Source organism: Chelonoidis abingdonii, chromosome 2 (assembly GCF_003597395.2).
Source record: "Chelonoidis abingdonii isolate Lonesome George chromosome 2, CheloAbing_2.0, whole genome shotgun sequence".
Taxonomy (NCBI): Eukaryota; Metazoa; Chordata; order Testudines; family Testudinidae; genus Chelonoidis; species Chelonoidis abingdonii.
This window is the reverse complement of record NC_133770.1, coordinates 159,010,438-159,037,648: the sequence shown is the minus strand read 5'-3', so window position 1 is coordinate 159,037,648 and position 27,211 is coordinate 159,010,438. Positions and strand designations below refer to the sequence as shown.

General features: G+C 42.7%; 1 protein-coding gene across 1 annotated transcript in view; it reads left to right on the top strand.

Moving 5' to 3' along the window:
- DPYSL2 (dihydropyrimidinase like 2) overlaps positions 1-3,231 on the top strand; it is a 106,937-nt gene extending 103,706 nt beyond the window's left edge. The window contains 1 exon segment of the mRNA XM_075062747.1: positions 314-3,231. Coding sequence (XP_074918848.1) covers positions 314-405 — 92 coding nt within the window. The 3' untranslated portion in view covers positions 406-3,231.
- The last annotated feature ends 23,980 nt before the right edge of the window (positions 3,232-27,211 follow it).

The following is a 27,211-nucleotide window of genomic DNA, read 5'->3' as shown; positions in this document are numbered from 1 at the left end:
CAATTCAGCAGGGCATAATGATTCCCCACCTTGCAGAACAGCTGCCTGTTTTGTGATTCCCTAAGGCAGGAAATCAGTTGATTTCCATGGGAATTAGGAGCCTAAATACCTTTTTGAGGAACTGAAACATAGGACCTAATTCAACCTGGCCTAAGAGGCTATTAATCAATTCCAGTGGAGCTGCATCCTTTTAGACCCATGGGCTGAATGTAGCCCATAGATGGCAGGCAATGTCTCAGGTCTAAGTTACTGCTTTGAAAGATACTCAGCTCCAGCACTGCACTGAAATGGCCTCTTCTCCCTCTCCTTCCAGGTGCACAGATCGACGACAATATCCCCCGCCGCACTACTCAGCGCATAGTGGCACCACCCGGTGGACGTGCCAACATCACCAGCTTGGGTTAAGGAACTAACCTCTCTGAGGCCGCCTAGCGGACCAGGGGAGGGGCAGGGTACCTGGAGACCCTTTTTGATTCTTTTAGAGCCTGTGACGGTTACTGCGGGCAACCAGTGTGCTATGGCGCCAGTTTCAGTCCCCTCAATCCATCTTCCTCATCGTCACTGATCCCACTCAATTCCCCCTCTCCCCGATCCCACCACAGTTAAAGAAACAAACTCTGTTTGATACGCTGGACATGCAAAAATTCAGTTTAAAGAGAGCATTTGAGATGTGGCCTCTGTTCCCATTAATCATCTCTCTTTTGACAAAGAAAGGATAAAGTGAATTTCCCCGGAGCTGCCTTTTAAAAAAAAAATTAAAATTGCTTTCGAGACATCCAACACAGCAGTAATTCAGGGGGGTTTTAAACTGGATATTCCTTAGGGTCCTGACCTGCAACAGGACAACTAAATGGAGGGCAGAGGAACACAAGTCTAAACTTGTATCAACATTCTCCCCCATCACAACCATTCTGTGATCTCACCAGGTATCTTATTACAAATAAGAACCCTGTGCTAGAAATTGACAGGATGCATCTTACCCAGTTGGGTTGAGGTTGTGTGGTGTTTTTCCTTCTGGATTTTTCTGCAAATTAGATCCTTGAGGAAATTTAAAAAACTGAGTACTTTTTAAAATGTTTTGTACCATTGTGTTTGCAGAGTCTCGTCTCAGAGTGGACATCCCTCCCCCATTCTCTCTTCCCTTCCCCAGCCTCATTCATGTCCTAGCTTTGACCATTACCAGCACCATCACCACAATCATTTGGTTGTAGGAGTTCATAGCATCGTTTCAGCAAGCACTTGATACTTGTGTTAGTTCATGGACCCTTCTAGGCCTCAAAGCGAAGCTATGATCTCCCTCAAAAAGTCTCAGGTCCTCAGCAGGTGTCAATCAGCCTAGTGCTATTGAAGTTTACACTTAATTGACACTAGCTGAGGATCTGGAACAAAGTCCCATGGAAACCTTTCCTCAACAGGCTTTTCATTTGGAGAAGTGAAACTTGCTAAGTGGAGGTTTTAATCAATAAACTAGGTTCATTTGGCAGTATGTTAAATTCAATAGCCACCCCCTCCCCCTTTGATGACCAGAAAAAAAGTTGAACTCACAAGAGCAGTCATTTAAGATAGATAGAAACTTCGTTAGTATTGTGTAAAGACCCCTCATGAGAGCATACAAGACAGGGCTTACCAATGACAATTCCAGTTACAGGGCCAGAACTACAGCTAGTGTAATTGGCAACTTTCTGGTAGCTATGCTGATTTACATCAGCTGAGGATTTTGCCAGTGATTTGGGACATCGTTATACAATAGATCATTGCACAAGGGCAAATTTCATCCTGCCAGAAACATCTAGGAAAAAGCCTGTATTTAACCCACCCTAACTTAGGGTCAGTGGTAATTCTCACTCCTTATATATTAGCTAAATCCCATATAGGGAGTGCCTGTGAGCTAAGGCCCAGATTCTCAAAGGTATTTAGGTGCCTAACTCCCATGGAAATCAGTGAGTGTTAGATGCCTTTGAGAAATTGGGTGCTGATCCTTTAGCTCAAGTGATGGATGATCCTGGTTTCAGATCCAGATAACAGTTGGTTCACATGCATCATTTCAGTCCTACTCAAGCTGTATTTTGAGGGCTTGGGGCCTTGGGCTGGCTCTTTGCACAGAGGGTAATCTTTCACCCATTGTCACAATGTTTATCTTCACTGCCTTTTTGTCCCCTGCAGCATTGGTGGAGCCATGGTGGTCCCAGGATATGTGGGAGACAAAGTGGATGAGGTAACATCTTGGTCCAATAAAAGATTACCTCAGCTACCTTGTCTTTTTGTCCCCTGGTATTCAGTGGTGTCACCTGCTTCTTCTGTTTGTATTTGTGCATGTGTATTCACTTTATTTTTCCATGTTTTAACTCTTAAAGTGGTGTTTACAGGTTCTTAAGGGAAATAGATATATGCAGGCTTTTAAAAACTAAAAACCAAATCCACTTTTGTAAAGTATCAAAGCTGGGATTTTCCAGTGATCTTAAAGCAGTTTAGGTACGTAAGTCCCAATGGATCTCAGCATTTAACTCCTTCAGGCACCTTCAAAAATATCAGCCTTTTAAAAAAAAAAAAAAAAAAAGGAGAGTATGTTTATTTGTCCAGCCATGTTTGATTTTGGTTTAACTCTTTGGTCTTGTTTTTTGTAAAAGAGATTGCACTTTGTTAAAGTAATCAGTAAAACCTAATATATATTACAGCTATTTTTTCCACCTGTGCTTTGAAATAAATTGGAACAAGTTGGGGAGAAAAAAGAAACAGTCGTTTCAATTCTACGAAACATTCGCAGCTCTTCAGTATTCACTTGAGTCTTCCTTGTCTTTTTTCCTTCACAGACTGACTTTTCAGATAGTTTTGTTCATTCATTACAAAGGAAAAAATATAAAGATTTTTGCAGGCTATGTAAGCATGTTTTTCTGTGGGAGCTCATTTGCTTTGTGTCTGTTTAATGAATGTCATATGTAAATGCTTAAAGAAAAAATGAGACTGAATTAACCGCAGTGACTTGAAGCTCTAAAAATAATAAACAATGTAGGATTTAATACTAGCTGGATTTTAACCCTTGGATTTGTGATTGTGAACTATGAGAGGAGGAGCTGTAAGTGCTAAAGATGATCATGTGTGTAGACAAAAAGTACTGATATTTGACCATTGTCTCAATGGCAAACCCCACCCCAAAGTCTTGTGTTTTATTCCTTACAAACTGTGTTATATTACCATGGGAACGCCTAATAAAGACAAAATGTTGTGGTTCCACTAGGTATATCTGTGTCTTGAGGTGATCAGTGTTGTGAGATTGTACGTGTGGTTGGCGGGGAGTGAGGGAGGGGCGGCCCTCAACTAGTATAGATCAGCATAGCTCTGTTTGACATCAGCTGGTTTACAGCACCTGAGGATCTGCCCCATGCTACTCATGCCTTGAACTTGCTTGTCACAGCTGAAGGGAGCCTGACAGATGGAGTCCTACCGAACAAGAATTGCCAAAACAAGCTCATCCTGCTGGCACTCATTTTGGTCATCTCAGTAGTGAAGCCAAGGATTGATTGATCCATGGAGACTCAATCTACCACTCTCTCTTAAGAGGCATGTGAATAAAGGACAGTTTGCACCACTGCTCCCTGCACCATTCTGCTATAACACCTCTGTATAACTAGTGGCCTTGTCTCCACAGTGCTTGAGCCAGCCTCTTTCACAAGCAAATTCACACCATATTTAAGAGACTTTTCATACCAGGTGTCCGATAAACACAGCATCTGGCAAAGCAGAGAAGTGTGAATTCCCACTATAGTTTGTCTGAAAACAACACCTTCAGTTTACATAGTTAAGCAGTGACCAATGATCTAAAGCAATCAAAGGGGAACCAAAATGATTAAAGCTGTTGGCACAGCTCTCAAGCCTCTTATGTGTGCCTACTTAGACTGTATGTGGGATACAGACACAGAGAGAAGCACCCACACAAAGAACTGAGTTAGAATTGGTCGGGAAAATGTTGATGAACCATTTTTAATGGCATTTGCTGATTTGTCAAAGTTGAACTGTTTTGTAGAGATGCTGCAATTTCAAAGTTGCAGTAGAACTCAGGCAGGTTTTCAACGGAACCCTGCATGCCAGGCAAGTTGTGAAATCCCTCTGGTTCTGCGCCAGTTCCTCAGCAGCCTGGGATTTCAGGCTTCCAGCTCCCTGGCAGTGGATGGGGAACTAGAAGCCCAGGAAGCTTCGAAGGTGTGGAGCTCCAGACCAGCCAGCCAGGCAGACTGCCCTGAATCACAGCCCCCAGCGTTTTCTTTTTTGCAGAGAATTTCAAAGTTTCTAGTTTTCATTCCAAATGGGAATGAAATCCTCCATGGAACAGAATGACCTTTCTCCATGCAGCTCTGGGAAGCATGATGTTTCTGTTCATCTTTAGGTTGCCTATCTTCTCTCCACCTCTTTCAGAATACGCCATGGGCTCTAACTTTGACATGGGCCAGAAGGGACCCTGGTTTAATGTCTCAACTAAAAGGTAGCATCCCTAACAGTGCAGCCACCCTTTATTACAGCAGTAATATAGCATTGGGGTAAATAGCAGTGGTAGCACAGGAATTGAGCACAAGCATGAAATGCTGTCCTTGTTGTCAATGGCAAAACTTCCACTAATTGTCAATAGGGGCCAGACTTTACCCCAATCTTGCTATGAGTCTCCGTCCCATGGTTCTCAAGCACAGAGGGAGTGCTACGAGCAAAGCAAGGCTAGACAATATTCTGTTGGGAATTGAAAAAGGCAAGGGGGCAGGAAAAGCCCTCTAGCAAAGACCTTTACCTCAACTAATTTGCTTATGTTCTCCTGTCTCAGCAAAATGCAACAATTTGGTCATTACTCCTTAGACTAGCACCTATGGAAACACCCTTCCATTTTTTCTGGGATTGATTTATATGAAGCTAGGTTTAGATAGGCTCAACTTTTGAAGTGTTTCTACAATAACATGGAGCTGAAATATGAAGCCAGCCCATAGATTAATATTTAGTTAAAACACATAGATGGAGCTTCCACCTAATGAGTGGTCATTTTGGGATTCTCACCTGCAGTCTCCTAAACCACAGAAAAGGCTGGCCCCAGAGAATCCATCCCAGGATTTTCAATGAGCCCAGCATAGGCTGGGATAGGATTTGGAGAGTTTACTAAGATTTGACATGCTCAATAAATTCTATTAATAACTGAGGGACAGAAGCTTTAAGGGGAAAAGGGACCATTTAGATCTAGTCTGACCTGTATAATACAGGCCAATAAATATCACCATTACTCCTGTACTGAGCACAACAACATGTGTGATTAATGGGTGCTGGAACAATTTGTATAGTGGGGGTGCTGAGAGCCATTGAATCTAACTGTAAACCCTGTATATGATGGAAACCACTTCAAGCCAAGGGGTGCAGCAGCACGCTTGGCACCCATTGTGACTAAAGCACATCTTCTGGAGACATCTGGACTGGGCTTAATGTCAGAAAGAAGAATCTGCCACTTTTAGTAGATTCATAATCATCCTCACTTAAAAATATTGTGCCTTATTTCTAATATGAATGTCTGGTTTCAACTTGCAGCCACTGGTTCTTGTTATGCCTCTCTCTGCTAGGTGAAAGAGCTCTTTTTAACCTGTGAAGGTATTTCTGCACTAATCAAGTCACTGCTCAATCTTCTTTTTGAGAGGCTCTTTTTTTTGGAGCTCTCAATTTGTTTAGCTTAACATTGAGAGACTTACTGTCTCTGTGTGTTGATTTAAAGAAACTATAGTCATGTGGGACAGTTGATTTGATGAAAACATCATGAGCTAGATTGTTTGTACTGAAACAAGATGACTGACAGCCTTTATTTTGGTTCATCTCACCAGCATTTACTGAAAAATTCAATTGCTAGCTCTAGAAAGTTGCTATTTGATCAAAAAGGGGGCCAGAATTCTGAAAGAGGAAGAGAAAGCCCATGGGAGATCAATGCAGTGCTTAAAAACCCACTAGAACAACAGTAATGCTACAAACACTGCTGTGTGCTATAGCTCTCTGATCACGTGGATTAATCAAGTCAACTGTCCGTGAATCTAAGGCAGGGAAATGGTTGAGTATAGAAGAGGAAACCAATGGATCAATTAGATTGATCCATTGGGTCAGTTCCAGAGTGTATATGTCAGCAATACTTTTACTGGAGTCAATGGAGCCGTGCTGATGTCCAGCTGCTGAAGTTCTAGCTCAGAGGTGGGCAAACTATGGCCCAGGAGATGCATCCGGCCCTTCAGACATTTTAATCTGGATTGGAGTCCAGGGCTTGCCCTGCTCCACACATGCCATGGCTCCACAAGGCTCCCAGAAGCAGTGGCATGTTCCCCCTCCAGCTCCTATGGTAGGGGGAGCCGGGGGAGGAAGGAGGCTCCACATGCTGCTCTGCACCAAGCACCACCCCTGCAGCTCCCATTGGCCAGGAACCATGAGTATTCATGGCCCAGATGCAGCCCTCGGGCCAAAAAGATTGCCCACCCCTGTACTAGCCCATAGCTTACTATCTATGTGAGTATATCCTACCCGTCTGGTTATCTGAAGACTTCCCATTGGTTGGGTCAGGGTCACACATGTAGGGCCAACACACATCCAGCTGGGGTTCATTTCAGCTACAGCACTGCTAACAAATAGAAGCAAGAGGAAAGATATGGCTGGCAAGAGACATGCTAGTCTCAACAACTTGAAAGATTGGATGGCCAAGGTTGCAGGCTGTTGAGAGCCTTGTTTGCAGCCTGGGAAGGCTGAGCATTGTTTTGGTTCCTTGACTTGCCTCCAAGAGAAGAGAAATCTGTGCTTGTTTGGTGAATGTCACTTACTGTGGATGAGGGAAGCCTACCCTGGCATTTACCCATCATGCCCAGGTGAAGCACCAACCACAGGCTCCCTAACCAGTCCTGCCAGACTACTAACATTTCTAACGAGACTGTAAATCCCCAGCTACCGTACATAGAATAAATGCAGATATATCAGCCTTCTATGTCACTCATGGCTCACCAACACCCTCCCTCACTCAGCAAAAGACAGCTGGGCCCAGATCGTCCTCTAGTTAGGCACCTAAATACCTTTAAGGATCTGGGCTCTGGCCTCGTCTCCTGCCCATACAGTGCAGGATTGATACTTATTACTTCCATTCATTCTTTCTATCTAACCTCTCTTTTCCAATCTAGCCACGTACCTCAATGAACTATGGTGCTGGTTCAGCAGAGCATTTAAGCACATGCCTGAATTCTATCGACTTTCATGACACTTCAGCACTGCACTTTCGGCGTTCTGCCAAATCAGTGCCTAGCTGAGCAACATTACAAGTCAGATCTCTCTCACAAACGTTGCAGTGGGTATGTGTATATACAACATAGGATTACTTGTTGGTGCCTTGACGACAGCCTAGTGCTAGTTAGTGGATCTTAACTATACATTTCCTGATTTTGTCTAACTTTAATTGCCAGGCTTTCACTTTATTGTTTAATGTAGCTAAACCGATTATATATTTTTAAACTGATTTCTATTCCAAGCTCAAGAATTTTGTAGGCACAACTAATACCATTAGATGGCAGCAAGACCTGTAAAATAGAAATTACCTAGGCTAGTGGGGCATATGTAACAGTAGAATTCCTTTGATTTAGTACATAATAAATGCAGAAACATGCAAGTGGCTTCTTACGGTGACATAGATTACATATGAATACATTAATAAATGCACAGTATTCTATCATTGTAGATCAGCATTGAAAGATTAACATCCTTGTATTTTATTAGAATTTCAACCCCAACCATGTGCTCCTATAATAAAATAAAGACTGTGCTATAAGCATTATCTATCAGACTAGTTACAGAAGAGATTTGTGTTTACAAAGGTTTCATTTACATCATGGAGAGGCTGATGAAATTCTAGACTAAAAAAGTGAAATGGATCTGGAGAGACCACATTTTTCTAGGATATTTAATTCTCTGGAACATTTCACAGTTTTCTTAATATGATATGTCTGACCAGAGAGGAATTTTGCTAATAATCCCTGAAACAAATGAAAAACCATTCCCAGTCAGGGAATGTTCACTTTTGAGTCATGCTTTAACATGTGTTACACAGGATTGTAAGGGCAGGTCTACACTAGAGATTTTTGCTGGAATGACAATGTCTGTTAGGGATGCGATTTTTTTGGCCAGGGGGAGGGGGGGGACGACAGCATTTCTATGCTGTGAAAGCCCTATGGCTTATTTCACATAGGGAACTGGTATTAGATATACCAGCCAAAGACATGCTTGCCAGTATAAGTGCATCTGTCCTAGAAGAGTGGGCTGCTAACACTGTTCTGGCAAAACTTAGTGTAGACTAGGCTTAATTTTAGTGTGGGCAGGATACGGGAGTTTGATTTTAGTCATGTTTAACCCTAGGAGAAGGCAGTTAAACACAGCTAGGAACAAACCTTATGTCACAATTGTTTTAGTTAAGTATTACATGTGCTAAAACATGAGTAAAAATCCAAAAGACGTGGCCTCAAATTGTCTTCAGTTTAGTTAAAACAGAATGAGGTAATGCTGCCTTCACAATCTTAGACAAAGTTAAATTTAGAGCCTTTTGAATTTTTTCATTTGAAACATTGACAATAAATGGCCTTTTTTCCTAGAAACAAAATTGTTGAATTTTTCTTCAACAAAAGACTCTCAAACTGGAGGAGTGGGGGGTGCTGTTAAAACAAGAAACAGCAACTTGGGGTCCAGGTTTCCCTCCCCAAAAACTGAAAAGTCAAACCTTGACAAATTCAGAATTTTACTTTAACAATTTTTTTCTGAAAATTTGAGAAAGCTAAAAGTGTTATTTTTAAAGCCAGAAATCCATACCATTTTCAGCCAGCTTTCATTAAACTAGTGTCCTGTGCATAGGTGCTGGAACTAGGGGTGCTACTGCACCCCTGGCTTGAAGTGGTTTCCATTATATACAAGGCATTCAATGGTTCAGCACCCTCACTAAAAAAAAAAAAATGTTTAGCACTCCTGGTCCTGTTTCTCTTCCCGCTAACACTGAAAAGTGCTGTGAGATCTGCAGTGACCACAAGCAGCCACAATTTCATCTAAAAGATCAAAATGATGCCCATGAATAGTTAAAGCTGATACAGATTCATTTTAAGTCAGAAAAGACCATTAGATAATCTAATTTGAACTACAGTAGAACACAGGCCAGAGAAGTCCATCTATGCATTCCTGTACTGAGCTCCTTAACTTGTGGTTGAACTAGATAGGCTCTTCCAAGCTGTAGTAAGTGTACCATCCTTTGGATGTGAGCTTGATGTTTCGTCCATTCCCTTAATTATTTAAGATGATGTGATGGGGCACTTGTGGCCTGTTAGGGCCTAGAGCGGCTGTGCAAAAAGCAGCCAATAGGAAAGGGGGTGTGAGGAGCAGCCAATCAGGGTTGGACAGGCCCATATAAAGAGAGCTACAGGCAGAGCAAGTTCAGTAGCTGACAAACTCAATGAGGGAAGATCAAGCTCCTGGCCAGGTAGAAGGGAACTAGCACCCTGGACAAAGCAGTGCTACTAGCAGCGACCGGGGAGGAACTAAAGACGCCCCCTGGTTGGCTACAGGGATTCGTAGGCCAAGGCCTCAGACAAGGACGAAGAGGCCCAGGGAAATAATCTAAGGAGTTGGAAGGGATGCAGCAAATGGTGGCCATCTACCAGGACCTGGAGTAGCCCAGCCACTCCCCCCACCTCACCACTGAATAAGTGGCTGGACTATTGGCTGCAGTCACCACAGCCACAGCCAAGTGGCTGGACAACGGACTGCAGTTCCCCCAGAAGGGGGGAGAAGAGAGCTGTGTCACGAAAAGGACTCTGGTCCTGGGAGTGATGTGGGCCCTAGAGCAGAAGCAAGGGTGGTGAGACACCAACAGAAGGGCACAGTGGTTAGCAGAGCTAATCCCTGGGATAGCCAGCAGGCGGCACCGTAGTGGTGAACGAACCTCATCGCATATGGTAGGTGAATAAGTTTGGAAGCCACTGAACTACTCCTCCAATCTAATCTGATGACACAGAGTCCACCACAAACCACTAGAACAAGGGCCCAAAGGAAGTCACCCTCACTTTAAAATTAAGTTGTTTCTAATTTGAATTTGCCTGGCTTTAATTTCTAGCCATTGGTTTGTGTTACGCCTTCCTTGGCTGTATTAAGGAGCCTGATATTTTAAGTTTAGCATTGTTTGAGTCAGGTAGGCTAAACTTCTGAGCTGGGAGAGGAGAATTCTGGGTTTATTCTTCTCTGTACCGGCTGTGAAGAGAGAGGAACACCACACTGTGTGATGACAGAAATAGATCTGCAACCAAAATTGCTTTGAATATTTATGAGCTTCATCACACGATGCACTTTGATGAAGGCTGGAACTCCTGCTTGCCAACCCCATACTGTTCATTTCTTTGAATTAGAGTGATGCTAGCCTGGAATAATGAGACACTGGTTTAATATATGAGGATCTCTTTGGCAGCCCTGGGTAGATTAGGAGATTGGTGGGAAGGACAGAGCAAGTGTCCTAGGGGATCGGTGTCTGATCTGATATATCAAAAGGGAGCTGCCAGTGAGTTCTTGGATTGTTGGGTGGAGCAGATAAAAAATCAAAGCCCAGAAAGGAAATGATTTCTCTCTGCCTAGTCTCCACAGCTCAGAAGGAAAGAGGGAGGTGTTAGATACTATCAGTGGTCTCTCTTTGCACCCAGACAGAAGCAGGCATTTGGCAGGCCTGGCAGATCTCAGTACTGAGATCTCAGTGTTGCTATGAGGGCTGAGGGTCATGGAAATATTTACTTTGGTTTTGATCCAAATGCATTCACACCAGCCCTGCTGGGAGTCTGGTTCAAGTGATTCCCAAAATTCTGTTATTCTCTTCAACAAATCACTGCTAAGCATGTCTAGGGAATCTGTGCAAACAAATGCCTTTAGTAAAGTCTGATCCTGAATTAGTGAACTCATTGGAAATTTTGCCATGGACTTTATGGATCAGACCTTGACTGGCCTGCAGTAATTAATCTGTAATTAGGGTGTGGTGCATGTATGTGCATAGAAAGGAGTTTATTTTTGCACATTGTTGGATTATGTAGCAGGTTTTAGACATATTTATGCAGAGAGGCCCTGATCCTGATTGAGGCCCTTGGTTGTTACTGCAATATACATTTTTTAAAAATGTTCAATGAGAGCTTTAAATTGCTCACTTTTCCTGATCCTTATAAGATGGGAAGATTGTTTAAGGTATAGTTTCAACAAAACCATTGTGATGATAGGTATCATGTGGAGTTTGACAGCCACTGAAGTCAATGGGAATTTACATGTAATTGTTTGCATAGCACTGTTAATATGTCAAATGATAGAAGTGCAAGGATAGATTGGATCAAATTGAATTTGTATGGTTAATTAGACACCATTGTCAGATGACGATATGTACTGCTTTCCAAAGGGACTAGGTCAATTACTTTTCTTCCTGCCAGGAGATGAAGCCACCCAAAGTACAGCTATGAAGACAGAACAAACGTAGAATTTATGCCAATCTTCAGCAAAATCAAACAGAAGCTTTATTTGACCTCACTTAGATTATACTATGTGTTCTTGGGCAACCTGACCCTCCCATAATACACTACATGCTAGTATTTTATATTCCTGTTTTTATTGTGGCAGTGCCTAGTGCCAGTCATGACGGGAACCTACTCTGCTAGGTGCTTTACAAACCAGTCAAAAAGCTCATTGGGGCAGGGACTTCTGGTACCTTAAAATCTGCCCTTTCCAAGCAAGACTGAACTATGAAGTTTCCTCACAAGAGGGCACCATAAATACATTGTTTAACCTAGATGCGTCCCTATCTTCCTTCCCATACTCCCACCGACTTCAGTAAAAGCTAACCACAAGAGCAAGTAAGTGGGATTTGGCACATATATATGCACATAGTGATGAACATCTGAACCGCTTCCCAAAGCAGGTGGTTGGAGAGAGGGCTTTTCAGCACTGAATGCCTCTGCCTCTACTTTTTTCCTGAATCAGATCCTTATATTTCTGGTTCTAGTTTAAATGCAGCTGAAATAACATGTGATTCTTATTGAAAAATCCTGTTGAGTTTAATAGACAGTTGACCTCAAACTGATTTACAGATTTCTACAGCAGGGCTATAGTTAGAGTCTATTGGTCAGAGTGATTCTTAAAGAACCCTGTTAGTTTCATCCCTATTAATTCACAGCGGACTTTTCTGTAGTGAGAGCATCTATTCTTACAAGAGTTTAGCAACAAGGCATTCAACAGCATGGGCCCAGAGTTTAAAAAAAAAAATCAGTTAGAGCTCTGGGATGACAGCTTTGCTCCTCTGGCCCAGTGGAACTTATTTCTACTATATGATAGAATATCAGGGTTGGAAGGGACTTCAGGAGGTCATCTAGTCTAACCCGCTGCTCAAAGCAGGACAAATCCCCAAACAGATTTTTGCCCCAGATCCCTAAATGGCCCCCTCAAGGATTGAGCTCACAACCCTGGGTTTAGCAGGCTACTGTACAAACAACTGAACTATCCTTCCCTGCTCAGGAGCCTGCTACCACACAAGCACTCAGTGTGCTGCTGCCGTGGCTTCACTGCAATAGCTAGCTTTGATCTCTCAACTACAGTATGCTCTGAGAGACAGAATCATCTTGGGGGCCGTCCCTGACTGTGGATCTAACTCTTATGAAGGACCACCACAAGTCTCATCCATCTCCCACTCCAAGTGCCAGGTACATAACTTTTCCTGGCCTTCTCTAACAAGTGTAGAGCAGCAATGGTGAGGAGTGCAGTACAAGAACCTATACAGAATAGACTCAATTATATGAAGGCCAGTGCTGCATTTTATTTTCAATTCTGCAGCAAAGCAGAGGCCTAATAGCCTATAGGTAGGTGAGATATGGGTATGGACTAAGGCAGCAAGGCAATGGCCTTTAGGGCTCAAGTCTGTAAAGACAACAGCATAGCCAAACTAAGGTCCAAGGCCTAAAAACATGAAGTAACTAACCGGTAAGTAAGTGACTCTAGATCACAAGAAAGTGATGTCCTAAGCAAGCATTGCTAAACAGCTGACAGGTAACCACAAGATGCCTTAGTCCATACCCATATCTTACCTACCTATAGTCTATACCAGCTTCAGCTATTTTAAGTTAGGAACATCAGCAGAGGTTTGACCACAAGAATACTATGGTAACCAATGAACATACAAGCTAATAAGCATGAAAGAAAAGGCCTAGTAACCTATGAGAAGAGAGCATTCTGCCATTAGTAGGGTGAGGAAATACAGAGAAGCAAAAAAGGCGAAAGGCCTACTGAATACATATTATGCATAGTGGGAGTCAGCACAACACTATAAAAGCTGTATCCCAGCCTGTGTGCCTTGGGAGACACCTGGATGACAACCATGGGTGGTGATAAAGGAGAGAGTGAGGACTAATACTTTGGGCCATTCCACCAAACAAAGTGCAAGTACAGAACCGCTGATGGCCCTTGACCATTCTGTATTATCTCTACCTACTTTGCTGGGTTGGATCATTTGGTCATTTGACTAACTGTGCTAATAGATATTACAAGGATAGAACATCTTTCTTAAGTGTGACACTCTCTCATATGAATCGTGGGGTCCATGTAATAATTAACTTCTGGGTCTGGTCATGAGGCAGAACCTTGCCAGACTACACAATGCTAATTGACTTTTTCCTAAGTGATCGCTATAACTGAAACACGATCAGCAGAACCAGCAACACTGAGCAATAGAGGTGCATAGCAATTGGTCTGAATGGTTGCATGGCTTTGCTTTTTAAGGATTACATTACAATAAATATCCCCCCCCCCCCTCAGAGTATCTCATAAGCTTTTTGACTGTGAAAGTCTTCTAGGGGGATAGTTGAAAGCCAGGTGAGCCCATAGATTACCTGCAGGTTCAGAAAGAAAAGTAGAAAACATTCCATGATGCAAAGCTGTACATAGTAAAAACATCTCTTCCTAACCTCTTCAGACAAGTAGCGCAAGCCTAGGAGCGTCAGCATTGATTTCCCCCCGTGATGGGGATACACTCACAATTAGGTGCCTCCTTAGGCCTATATCTGGGGATAGCTCTCCTCCAGTCTGACACCACCTCCTCCAGTTGCTCACCTCATAGTCTCTCTCTCATTCAAGGTGCTCCATCTTCATGACTAGCTCTCTGGCCAGCTCACTATAGTTCTCCTCTGCTAAAGTAGGAAATTATTAGTGGACAGATGCTCTGTCTGCAGTCTCAGGCAGTCTTCTGATCTATCTCCAAGTCTGTGCCACTTTCCTAGTGGCCAGTAGAGGAATCTGGGTTTCCCCACTACTCCAGGCTTTATCCCAGGGACCCTATGCCCAGCAACTACAGTCTGCTCAAACTCTGCTGCTGTTTCCCTGGGCTTTTCCCACCTCTCATCCAACCCACCTCTGGAGCATCCTATGCTCCCCATAGCTACTTCTCCCCCTCTAGCTTCTTATCAGAGTCCATATTACAAAGCAAATTCCCAGAGCCAACTTTCTCCTCTCTACATAACAACTACAGAGATCCTCCTTGCAGTCTTTTGTTTTCACCAGCTTCCCTCTTTTATAAATTTAGCCCCATCTTCCCACAGCTGGGCTTTATCAGCCATGAGGCTATATCAGGCTGGGGTCTCCTCCAGATACTGCCTATAAGGTTAATTGGCCCTTTTCATCACCTGTTCAGGTTTCCTGTAGGATAGACACTCTATCACTCACCCACAGCATTCCATTCAGCCCTCATCCTGCAGTCAGCTCCTAGATGAGTTGCTTGTTTCACTGAGTCAGTACAACTCACTAAATATTCTACAGCAGGTTCAACAACTGCGAATGAGTATGACTGTTCTTATGACGTTCTAGAGCATCACTACCCCAAATAGCTACAATGAGCACAGAACAGTCTGGGTTAGTGCATAGCATTTAGCTTGTGCTTATGCACATGACATTCTTTATCCTCTCAGTGTGCTAAAAGGGATGGGGTTTGTTTGCAGTAGATCATTTTGACTGCACCTGAATTTATTAATCTCATAAAATAAAAGTTGAACACACAGGCCTGAAAGGAAACTCTCCATCTTGCTGCAAAGCCAGACAAGCACACCCACTCCCTCAAGGCACTGCAATAATCTTCACTGATTTCTTATTGTTGCAGATACAGAACTGAATGCTAGAAAAGCACAAGCTATTTGGAAAGGGGGAAAAATTGCCCCTTTCTTCCTAGAGGCACTATTTGATTTACAGTGATGAGAGCTTTTAATCAGGGCCATGTGCCTTTAAGACAAATTATTATTGAAGAGCAGGGACAGTGTTTTGGAGGACTTGCTGACACTCAGCTTTCGAAAGCATTAATCAAAGATGCTGTTTTCTTTTTTTTTTGGGCAGGCACTACTAACATGCCATGTAGTGGCAGGTGCTAAAGAATAATATCAATTCCCCTTGGATCACTATAAATAACACAGCTATAAACATGCCTCATAAATTACTCAAAGGGCTGGGTTGCTTTCTTTTTCCCATCCTATCTCCAGCTTTGCATGCCTGTGCTGGAAGCTTGTAGACAGGAAGAGAAATCTAAGTGGTGCAAAAGGCATTCTGCTGGCTCTCTCCATGTGGGATGATTTTCACCCTCTAAATCCTGTAGCATTCCTTTTTGACCATTACTGAGCAAATATGGTTCAGAATATGTCTACACAGCAGCTGGAAGGTGCAGTTCCCAGCGTGGGTAGACATACTGGTGCTAGCTTTGCATGAGCTAGTGCCTCAAAATAGCAATGTGGCTGCAGCAGCACAGAGGGTGGCTTGGACTAGCTGCCTGAATATGTACTCAAGGGGTCAGGCTGGATGGTACTTTGCTAGGACTAGTGCATGTAGGTTAACATGCCCTGGGAATCACACCTCCCAGGTGCTACATAGATGAGGAATGGGACTCAGTGATATTACATCCAAATTGGTCAACATCTAATGTGCTGGCTCTTTTGAGACTCTACCCTTTGGTGTCCCTTCACTTCCACTGTTGATTATTAGGTGCCTTAGGCATTTACAAATAAAACAGGCAGGGTCATTTACATGGCAGGAAGAAATTCCAAAAAATTTCATTTGTGAATAATTTTTGGGAGGGAACATTCCTCATTTTGGGACTGACCATACATATGGGCTTTGGCAAGTTGAGAAGTATGTTCCTGACCCTTTCAGCATAGACCTTGAAGCATGAGAGTTGATTGTTCCATATCATTTTCATAGCTTGAATTGCTATAAATATTACTGAAGAGGAGAAAAGGGCAAGGACCACAGATTTAAAATCATGAACCCCCTGAACTGGAATGTCTAAAAAAAATATAATAGCCTCTAGAGAGGTTAGATAGGGCAGTGAAAGTATGTCTACACTGCAGAGTTAACCTGGGTGATCAGCACTGGGTCTGAGCAACCAGGGTAGCATAAGAACGGCCCTACTGGGTCAGACCAAAGGTCCATCAAGCCCAGTATCCTGTCCTCTGACAGTGGCCAATGGCAGGTGCCCCAAAGGGAATGAACAGACAAATTATCATCAAGTGATCCATGCCCTGTCATCCAATCCCAGCTTCTGGCAAACAGAGACTAGGGACACCATTCCTACCATCCTGTCTAGTAGCCATTGATGGACCTATCTTCCATGAATCTATCAAGCTCCCTTTTGAACCCCGTTATAGTATTGGCCTTCACAACACCCTCTGGCAAGGAGTTCGAGGTTGACAGTGCATGGGCCTGGGTTGGGTGTGAGTAGTCACACCACAAAGCCCTACCTGAGTAATTGTGTCCTCACTGGTGCTACGCTTCCCCGTGTATGTTGCTATGACTTTGGGAACATATCCCATGGTTCTTTGGGCTGCAGTGAGCTGATCCTTTCTATGATTCTTTCCCAGTGAATTGTGGGTGAACTTGTCTGTGCTTCTGGACATATGGAGGGATTTGTGGGAAGGCACTTGGGTGGTTTAGCCTGCATCCTTGTTGCAAAGTTGGAGGGTTTCCAGTCCGAGTGAAAGTGGCACCCATATTCTCCACCACCATCTGGGCCAGCTTGGGGCAACACGTGGCTGAATGTTGACATGTTTCAGAATAGAACCTTTTGCTTTTTCATTTGGAAATGACTTGTTTAAATGGAACTCATTGTTCTGCAGATTAAAACTCTGTAAAGATTGTTAAAAGGTCAAAATTGGAAAGAAATGTTTTGATTTCTATCAATGAAATGTTCCCATCAACCCAAAACATTTTGGAATTTTGATTTGCAGGAAATTTTGATTTTCATTCAGTTTCAGGTGAGAATTTTTTTTTTTTTTTTTTTTTTGAAATCACAGCATTTCTTCCTTACAATCTAAGTAGAGAAGACAAAGGGAGGGGAAAGCAGAGGCAGAGAGAGAAAAAGTGACTTGCCCAAAGTCACACAGCAAATAGAGCCAGGACTAGAAATACTGATTTCCAATTCAGTGCCCTATGTATTAAACCCTATTGCCTCAGGCATTGAAGCCTGGGGAAAGAGGTGATGTATATGGGAATGAGAAGCTATAACGTGATCATCTGCCTGTGTCTGATTCAGGATGTTCATTGTCTTACGGCCATATATATAGTGATCATAGGTGGACTGCAGAATCTTAGCTCTCCTTTTTAATTTTGAAAGGTGCCGTATAGACAAATTATTAATCAACAGATGAAAAATCTGACCCAGTATCACCCAGAAGGATTTGGTTCCCCATGACAAGAGAGAAGATTTCTCTCTTTTCGCTTCTTTGGTGGCCTGTCCTTTCAGGTTAGGCCGTTATGGTGAATGTTAATGACTACTGCATCTGGGTAAGAGCCTCTTCATCACCCCTTGCTGTCAAGTCTTAATCGGTAGCTATGGAGATTGCACCTTATGCTCATCTGCTGCTTCCTGTTAAAATTCAAGCACTTGGCGGGGAAACCATAGGACAAACACAGCTGATCGATAGGCAACTTGGAGAAGACGAGGACTGAATAAATATTCTGCCTCCTGTAGAGAGGAGATACTGCTGCTTGTAACTGGAAAGTTTTGGGTTTTAATTACTAGACCCTGTATAAAAGCATAGTAAGAGAGAGTCCTTGCTCTTATAATCTAAATAGACAAAGGATGGGAAACTGAGACACAGAGAGGCAAGGTGACTTGGCAAATGTCACACACCGGGTCAATAGCAAGCCTAGGTTTCCAGCCTCTTCATCCAGTATCCTACCCACTGCATCAGCCTCCCTCTCTCAGAACATCATGTCTTTGTTTTAGAACATTCAATAGATTTTTAACTCCGTGAATATGTTTGCAAGAACAGCAGTAGCTTAAGTGTGGATTTCAGAGGTCTGTCAAATAGAGAGCTGGACAGGAATTTTTGAACAAAACGTTTTTCATTGAAAGTTGCTGATTGGTTGAAACAAACTTTTTGTGGAAAGGAGTCCATTTGGACAAACTTCTCAATTAGGAAAAAAGTAAAAAAAAAAAAAAAGTTTTGAACCAAAAATATGGGATTGTTTTAGTTCAGCAATTTCAAAACAAACTTTTGGTTTGAAATTGAAGCAAATTAGAGCATTTTTTCTTTCAGCAAAATTATTGAAATGAACTGTTTGTTGACCCAAACTGAATTTTGGAGGGGGATTTTTTGCTTTGTGAAATTTTTTGAGGTTTCAACTTCCCATCCCAATTTAGGATGGGGATTTTTTTTTTTTTTTTGGATAACTCAACAGTTTTTCCAGGATGGGGAAAATCCTTCCATGTCCAGTTCTAGTCACAGATCATTTTTGGTGCAGATTTTATGAAACTGTATTGGTTTCAACTCAGGAATAAAGGAAGGGACGGCCCTGGATGGGACAAAATATGCACAACTAGGCTTCTGTGTAAGCCTACGTTGTTGTTGTTACATATTTGTTGTTCAGTAGCATCCAGCCAAGATCATGGCCCCATTGTCCTGGGCATTACACAAACCTAGGGAGAAACAGTCCTTGCCCTGATGAGCTTACAATCTAAATAAACAAGACAAAAGAAGTATTATGTTGTCATGTGCTCCCCTCCCCCCCATTTTATAGCTGGGGAACAGAGGCCCAGAGAGGTGAAGTGACTTGCCCAAAGTCATGCAGGAAATTCCATGGCAGAGCTAGGTAACGAACCTAGGTCTCCCGATTCCCAATCCTGTGCCTTAACTACAAGTTCATCCTTTTGCTGTAATGTTTTTGAATTGGTTCTGACACAATTCTGTAATGCTTTCATTTGGGGGGGACTAGCTGTAACATTTAAGGCCAGATGCTCACCCTAACACTGGCTCCTTGGTCTCCTGTACTGAGGCCTCCGTTGAATACAAGATCAAAGTTACAGATTAGCGACCTGAGAACAGATCTGGTGCTGAAGAGCACCGGTGGGGAGCTGGCATTGTGCACCAGGTGGCATTTGCTTGGCCAGAGAATTACAGAGTCAGCACCTATTTTGAGCAATCCATGTAAAAAAATAGGACTTGAAGCTTTTCCATGACCCACTGGGACATCTTGGATCTCGTCTTCTGAAAGCTTTTAAGGCCTGCCAATGTACTTTAGCTGTTGAAACCCTGTGTAAATATTGAATTATCTGCTCAGATTCAGTGCAGAGTCGATTACCTCTGTTTAAAAGCTTTTTATTTCCAGCCATCCCTGTTGTGCTATTCATTATTATTCTTTAGCTATTAATTATCCAGTATGTTCAGAGTTGTTGCTTCTGGAGCCTTGCCCATCCTGCTTCCTCCAGTGGCCCACTGTCATTCTGTTGACCCTGGCTGGGTCATCATCAGTGTATGAACTCTAGGCATCTGGATCTCAAAGCAAGTTCTCTACAATTTGAATTAAATGTGCAAGACAGTAATAGATTAATAGATTTCTTCACATTTCCCAGCCATGAGAGGGCAACAAAGATGCACACTGATTCAATCTGGATTACAGTGTAAAGTAGCGACAGATGCTGTAAATGGGCTGACTCTCCCTTACTTGCACTGAAATTAGTGGGGAGAGTGTATTGGACTGTCTCCAGCTGCACCTCATAGGATGGGAGCCTTGGACTGTAAGTGCCCCAGAAAAAGGAGCACAGTTCTTGAAGGAGCTTATAAAAACACTTTGGAACAGGGATGTACATGATAATAATGTATCTGTTGCTATTTACTACCTGTAAAATACCATGCATGCTATATGAAACTTGCAAGAGATACCTAAGCCTCATCTATCAGGAATGTACAATTTTGGCTCTAGATTATTTCCTTTTTGGCATAACTCCACCTCATTTTCCCCTGAAATGCTAGTAAAAATTTTACGGTATGTTTGATCTCAGACCTAAAGTTCTGTATAACTTTATTTATTTATTTTTCTGTTAAACGAGTGTAGTGCTGGTGAAAACACTGGAAACAGAAGACTTCCCTCCACAGCAATAAGACAAGCTTGCCCCTCCCAACGCCACTGCCCGGCCAATGGGGATCACTTCCCTCAACATGTGACAAGGGAGCTGAATTTCCAGGGCTTGTTCAGTCATTGGCCATTCTGCTGAGATTGTCCGAGAAGAGGTCGATGGTGCCGGTAATGGTTTTGGCGAACACCTACCCATTGTCAACCTGACCAAAACCACCAATCCATTTCACTTAGTCCATTAAAGACATTAGCTAACAATAATTAAATGATAGCAACTTGGGCTGATGTGAACCTACTACTCAGATGTGAAAGATTCTATATCCTATCTACTCCCCGAGCCATCTAGAAACTCAAAACGGGTACAGAGGATTATATTCCAATCTTATTTAAGATGGTGTAAACCTTCATAGAAACATAGGACTGGAAGGAACCTTAAGAGGTCATCTATTTCAGTCCCCTACACTCACGGCAGGACTAAGTATCATCTAGACCATCCCTGACAGGTGTTTGTCTAACCTGCTCTTAAAAATATCCAATGATGAAGATTCCACAACCTCCCTAGGCAATTTATTTCAGTGCTTAACCACCCTGACAGAGAGGAAGTTTTTCCTAATGTCCAACCTAAACCTCCCTTGCTGCAATGTAAGCCCATTGCTTCTTGTCCTATCTCCAGAGATAAAGAACAAATTTTCTCCCTCCTCCTTGTAACAACCTTTTATGTGCTTGAAAACATTTATCATGTCCCCTCTCAGTCTTCTCTTTTCCAGACTAAACAAACCCAATTTTTTCACTCTTCCCACATAGGTCATGTTTTCTAGACCTTTAATAATTTTTGTTGCTCTTCTCTGGACTTTCTCCAATTTGTCCACATCCTCCTTGAAATGTGGCACCCAGAACTGGACACTTCAGTTGAGGCCTAATCAGCGCAGAGTACAGCAGGAGAAATACTGCTCGTGTCTTGCTTCAATGACTTTAAAGGTGCTACTCTGGATTCGCACCACATTCTGATCTCAGTTATGCTGGTATAAATGTTCATTGGCTTTAATGGAGTTAAATTCAGATGCATATGACTGTGATTGATAATAGAACGTGGCTTATGGCTTTTTTTCCCTGGCTCTTATTAAACATTTCAGAGGGGATGGGGCTTAGACAAGAACAAATTAGCTCAACATAATTCTAAACTGTTTGTTTTGCAGTTAGAACTGAGAGCAACAAAGCCATGAATAATTACAGTGCTTTCAGCAGCAAAAGTATCACTTACCTCCTCCACAATCCATTTGTCCTGTGATTTAACACCCAGAGCTTTACCCTCTTTGTCCAACATTAATGATTCATGCAGGGAAAGGAGCCACCATTACGCCCACAACCATGCAGCGCTGCACGTGTGAAAGAGGAAGTGGCCTTGAACAAATAGGACAGCACCTCACGCTCTGCATACTTTCACAATGGGCTCTAAATAGGAGAAGCTATTAATAAGGATCTGGGCCACAAATGCATATGCTGTGAGATAGTTGCCTTCGCAAGGCAGATTGGGTGTGAAGTCAAGAGGGAAACTGTTCTCGGATGCAGGGATTCGCTTGTAGCTATTACAGCAGATATGTTTTCATTTGGCCTGTGTTACGACTAGAATTCTGGTTTTCGATCATTTCTTGGAAATGCATTTGTGTGCGTGGGCTGCCTTGTGAAGTATTTACAGTGCCCATACAACCATGTTATGTTCCACCAGTGGGAGCTGAAAGAACAATTTTTGGCACCCATTATATTACACCTTGCCTTGCATCTTCCTGTCCCAAATAAGAGGAGATAAGAAAATGGAGCTTGGAAAATAGAACCCAGAATTCCTCACACTTGGGCTATGTCTATCTTGCCCTGCACTTAGGACTAAAGGGGTGTAAATACCACAGTGCCGCACAGTAGCTCCCCCATATGGATATTGTGGGCATGAACTAAAGATCCCCAGTTCACATTAATGTAACTCTCTTCAGACAGGACTACAATAATGCAAACTAGGAACCTTGTAGTTTGCACCTGTGGTGTCCACACAAGGAAGTTATAGTGGAGACCTTTGGTGCACACTGCTATTCACTCCCCTGCAATCCAAATTACGGAGCAGTGTAGACAAGCCCTTAGACCACCCCTTCCAGCTCTAACAAGTAAGGCCTTGAGCCATCCATCTCAATCGTTTAACTGTCCATTTTCTGGTCCAGCTATTGATTCTATTCCTGGTGCTGCCACTGGCCTGCTGGGGATACTGGGCAAGTTACAGCCCTGCTCTGTGCCTCAGTTTCCCCTGCTTCAATATGGGGATACAGACACTGATCTCCCCTGTAAAATTATTTGAGATCTGTGTAAGAAAAGCTCTATATAAGAGCTAGATATTGCTGTTATTAAAGGTCTTTCGGGTAGTGGGTGCAGGGATCTATGCTGGCTGATCACATGGCAGGATTTCAACATAAAGTCTGATTGAGCCCACTGACGTTAGCGAAACTCCTCATGTGTTTAATGCAGGGCACATGCTTTCAGGGGCATATGCATGTCTCCCCTCTTATTTGTTTAGTGAAAATGGTATTTTAAAAGAGCTCAGCATTGCTCACTGCTTCCAATGATGGCAAAACTCCCATCTGTTTGTTTTTTATTTAGAAACACAATCGTCAGGTCCCTAAACTTCATGCATTGAACAAGCCATCAGATGATATCGCTACTGGAGATCTGGGAATAAGAGTCATACAACTCATTCCGGGCTAAGGGGCCAGAAAGTCTGATCTCTTGTCCATACGCAAATTAAACTGGCTTATTTAAATGGACCTAAAGTCCATTAGTTTTAGTTAAAATTGCTGCAGATTTCAATTGAGTTTTTCACTTCCTTCTCAAGTCGAGCAAACTGATTTAGTTAGACCAGTGCTCAAACTACATGTGGAGCTACCCTGAAAGGATGATGGCATTAGGATATCTAGGGCCAAATTCAAGGCTGGTATGTGTGAGGGGACATCTCTGCTGACCTTAAGAGAGAGTCAGTGTTTTACATGGAAGAGAAGAGTCATTTGTAAAAGACTTATCTATATAACTTTTCACATCCTCAAAATGGAGTAAATGCACCTCTTGTTTAAGAGTCCTGCTCACCTGATCTCCATTGTAACAAGAACTTCTCTCACTTGGGTGAAATTCACGCTGTGAACAGGGAATAGCACAAGACCCAGGTACCATTTATGCCATCATACAAAATATAAGAAGGGCTTAAGTAATCTGTAGGTTTTGTGACTCAGTAGTTACTTCCAATCTAAGGTGGACCTGAATAAAAACCTTAGACCCCAACACCCCCAAACTTGGGGTGTGTGTGTGAATTCAGATATGTGGAGTGAAGGAAAAGTTGAGAGAGGCAGTGGTGTCTACTAGATAGAGCACTGGACTAGAAATCAGCAGAACTAGTATCTATTTCAGCTCTGTCACTGCTAGGCAACTTTGGGCAAGACACTTTGCCTTTTCTGTGCCTCAGTTTCCTCCTTGTGTGATATGGGGCTAATGATGCTGATCTCCTTTGTAAAGGGCTTGAAGATCTACTGATGAAAAGCACTAGATCAATGCCATGAATCAGAACACTACAGCATTTGGTGGAAGTCTGCAGTTCAAACCCATTTTCTGCTTCTAACATCCCCATGTTAAATTCAACAATGATCACATCCACCAGCGTTCCTCTGCAGTGCCCTGCATGAACTCTTTCATGAATATTCCTTCAGCATGGCAACTCCCACTTCTTTAACCCAGGAGAAGCCCTAGCGAAGCCTCAGAGATCAGATCCCAGGGCTTCAATGAGAGATGCCCAATTAGAGTGCTGGACCTGTGGCCTTTTGGGGCACTAGTTTTGTGTTTTACTGGCAATTAGTCTGCACTAAGAGTATGTGTATATGGAGGTATTGCAGTGTTGTTGGACAGTTCTGTATGCTCCTATGAACATCACACCAATAGTTCGCTCATTTACTCGATTTTGAAAAAGTCTGATCAAAATCAAGAGATCCGGCTGAACTGATCAAAAGCTGGAATCATCACAGGAAAAAAATACAAAACAATTATCGTGTGGTTAGTCTGTTCTTGTGTTAAATAATCAAGCCTTCTTTATCTGTTACTGGAGGTTCTTCCTCTCCCAACTTGCTCACAACGTCTGGGATTTTTTCTCTAATCCATATGACGTGGTTTACATTTCATAAGTGCAACACGCCACTAGAGGGCAGAATTCTCCAGTTGATTGTGACTGCACCAAGGCACCTGCTAGAATTCTATCACCCTCCAGCCTGTCCATAAGGGCCTGATCCAGAAGGCCATTGAAGTCAGTGGGAGTCTCTTCATTGTCTTCAATGGACTATGGAGAGGGTCCTAAAAAAAAAAAATCACTGTGCTGTATTATCTAAACTTAGAAACATAAACTGTGCAAAACCCTGACTTTTACACAGTTTAGGTTTAGCTGTAACCTGTCACATGGATTTTAAATGGTCCTATAAAAAAGCAACTCATTAGAAATAAAACACCGGTGTTATGAATAAATCATGGAAACGGGATGTACTCCAACGTCCCAAGGTTCTTGTTTGAATTCTTTGTAAAGTTACATCTGCATTCTGTTTGGATGAGGTAAACACCGGTTGTTAGTACTTGCATTTAAAGACAATTTCCTATAATAGACAAATGTTCTTTTAGGTCCTATTTTAGCAAAGTACATCACTCGTGCCTAACTTTAAGCACTTGAGTAGTCCCATTGATTTCAGTATGATTGTTAGACCCCATAGGCCAAAATCCTGTGTAATGTAATAGGCTAACATGGATCCTGGCACCCATGTGAGGTCTCTGTTCCTGAAAGCTGGCAGTTAGAGGACTGAGAGGCAGGGCCTTAGTGGTGAGAACCAGGGTGTAAGTGTGAGGACACCAGGGTTCTACTACTGCTTGATCTTGGAGAAATCGCTTATCCCATATTACAGATGGGGAGACTGAGTTCTGGAAATTAAAACCATCACTAGAGTGCTATAAGGGTTAATTAAGGTAGTATTTTCAAAAGCACTGAGCATTAGCCTAACGCTGCTCCTATCATAGTCAGTGGGAGTTTAAATATTGACTTCAGTAGGAGCAGTCTTAGGTCAACGCTGAGCCATTTTTAACCCCACCCCCACCCTTAATGTTTATAAAGCCATTTCAAATCCTCCCATGAAAGATGCTGTAGAAATGACCAGGATTAGTATTTGCTGCAAGTTCTTCCTCCCACTGACTGTGCTATTTCTAGGCAAATTTCTTGCTCTTTTGGGTAATATAATGTTTGAAGAAAGAAACTCATGTGATTATCCCTTTTTCTTAGCCTTGCTGTGTTTAAAAGAGAAACTGCCTTCCTCAGCTTTACTGCTGGCAGGAAATATTGGACTTGAAATATAGATGAAAAAGACTAGATGTGATTTTAAACATATTTCCTCACACCTAGATTCCTGGAACTGCTTTGGAACTTGCAAATATGGCTTAAAAATCCTAGAAGCCGGGAGAAGGAGGCTAAAGGCCAGGGCCAGCTCCAGGGGTTTTGCTGCCCCAAGCAGCCAAAAAAAAAAAAGCTGCGATTGCGATCTGCGGCAATTCAGTGGGAGGTCCTTCACTCCGAGCGGGAGTGAGGGACCCTCCGCCGAATTGCCACCGAATAGCTGGACCTACCGTCTCTCTCCAGAGTGGCCACCCCAAGCACCTGCTTGCTAAGCTGGTGCCTGGAGCTGGCCCTGCTAAATGCAAAGAGCTGATTTCCACAGCGAAAATGATCACCTAAAGCACGATAATGGGGGTGTTAAATATGACTTGTGCAGAAGGAATCCTTACCATTTTATGCAAAATGTTGTAATGTGGTGCTTAAGGATTTCTGATGAATGATCGTGGCTGATGTTCTCAGCCAAATAAAGCATGAGGGCGTGATGGCAGACAGACTTGGATAATGGGTAACCTCACCCTGCTAGGTTATGCATTCCAATTCAGCCCAGGTTGTTAATCAGAAAGAAAAAAGACATTTTTCTGCTTGCACATCAGACCTCCCCTACCCCTACCCTCCGTGTGCCCTGTCTACTGAGAAGGGCAAGGACGGTCTACTATTCTGTGTCTGTGAGGTGCCTAGCAGAATGGAACACGGATCTGGATGGATCCTAGGCAGTACTGTAATGAACACGATGAATGCTAATAATTACTAAATGAAACACAAGATAATCCTTTCTCCGGTTTGTAGTACAGAAGTGTTTATATCTTCTAAAGCTGCCACCATCAACGACCCCCTCATGGAGAATCTCAGCAATGAGACCACCGAGGGGGCAATTTTTATTATTGATATTTTTTACCTGTGCTATGGTAGCACCTAGAGATACTTAGACTGATCTGTAGTGGTGATACTTAGACTGAGCCTGGTGAACTGTAAGTGGTGTTTTAATGTGTCTCCTGCGGCTTTTTGCGTCTAATGATATTAAAACGCTGTGATTTAGTGATTAACCAGTCTAAGTTATTAACCAGTCAGAAGGCTTTTACTGTGTTATTAATCTACCGCAGTTGATCAAATAATAATACTTGGTCAGTCATTTTGTTGTGAGAGGTTTTATATATATATATATATATATATATATAATATAAGTGGGCTACTGGAACAAACCATTCATGGACGAGACAAGAGAACCTGGAATTGATGGAATGCTACTACAACAGTAGACCTAATGAGAGGGGATATATGAAACGTATGAGGGGACTATGGATGGACAAAAGACCTACATCCACACTTACTGAGAAACAGCTAGTTACCCAA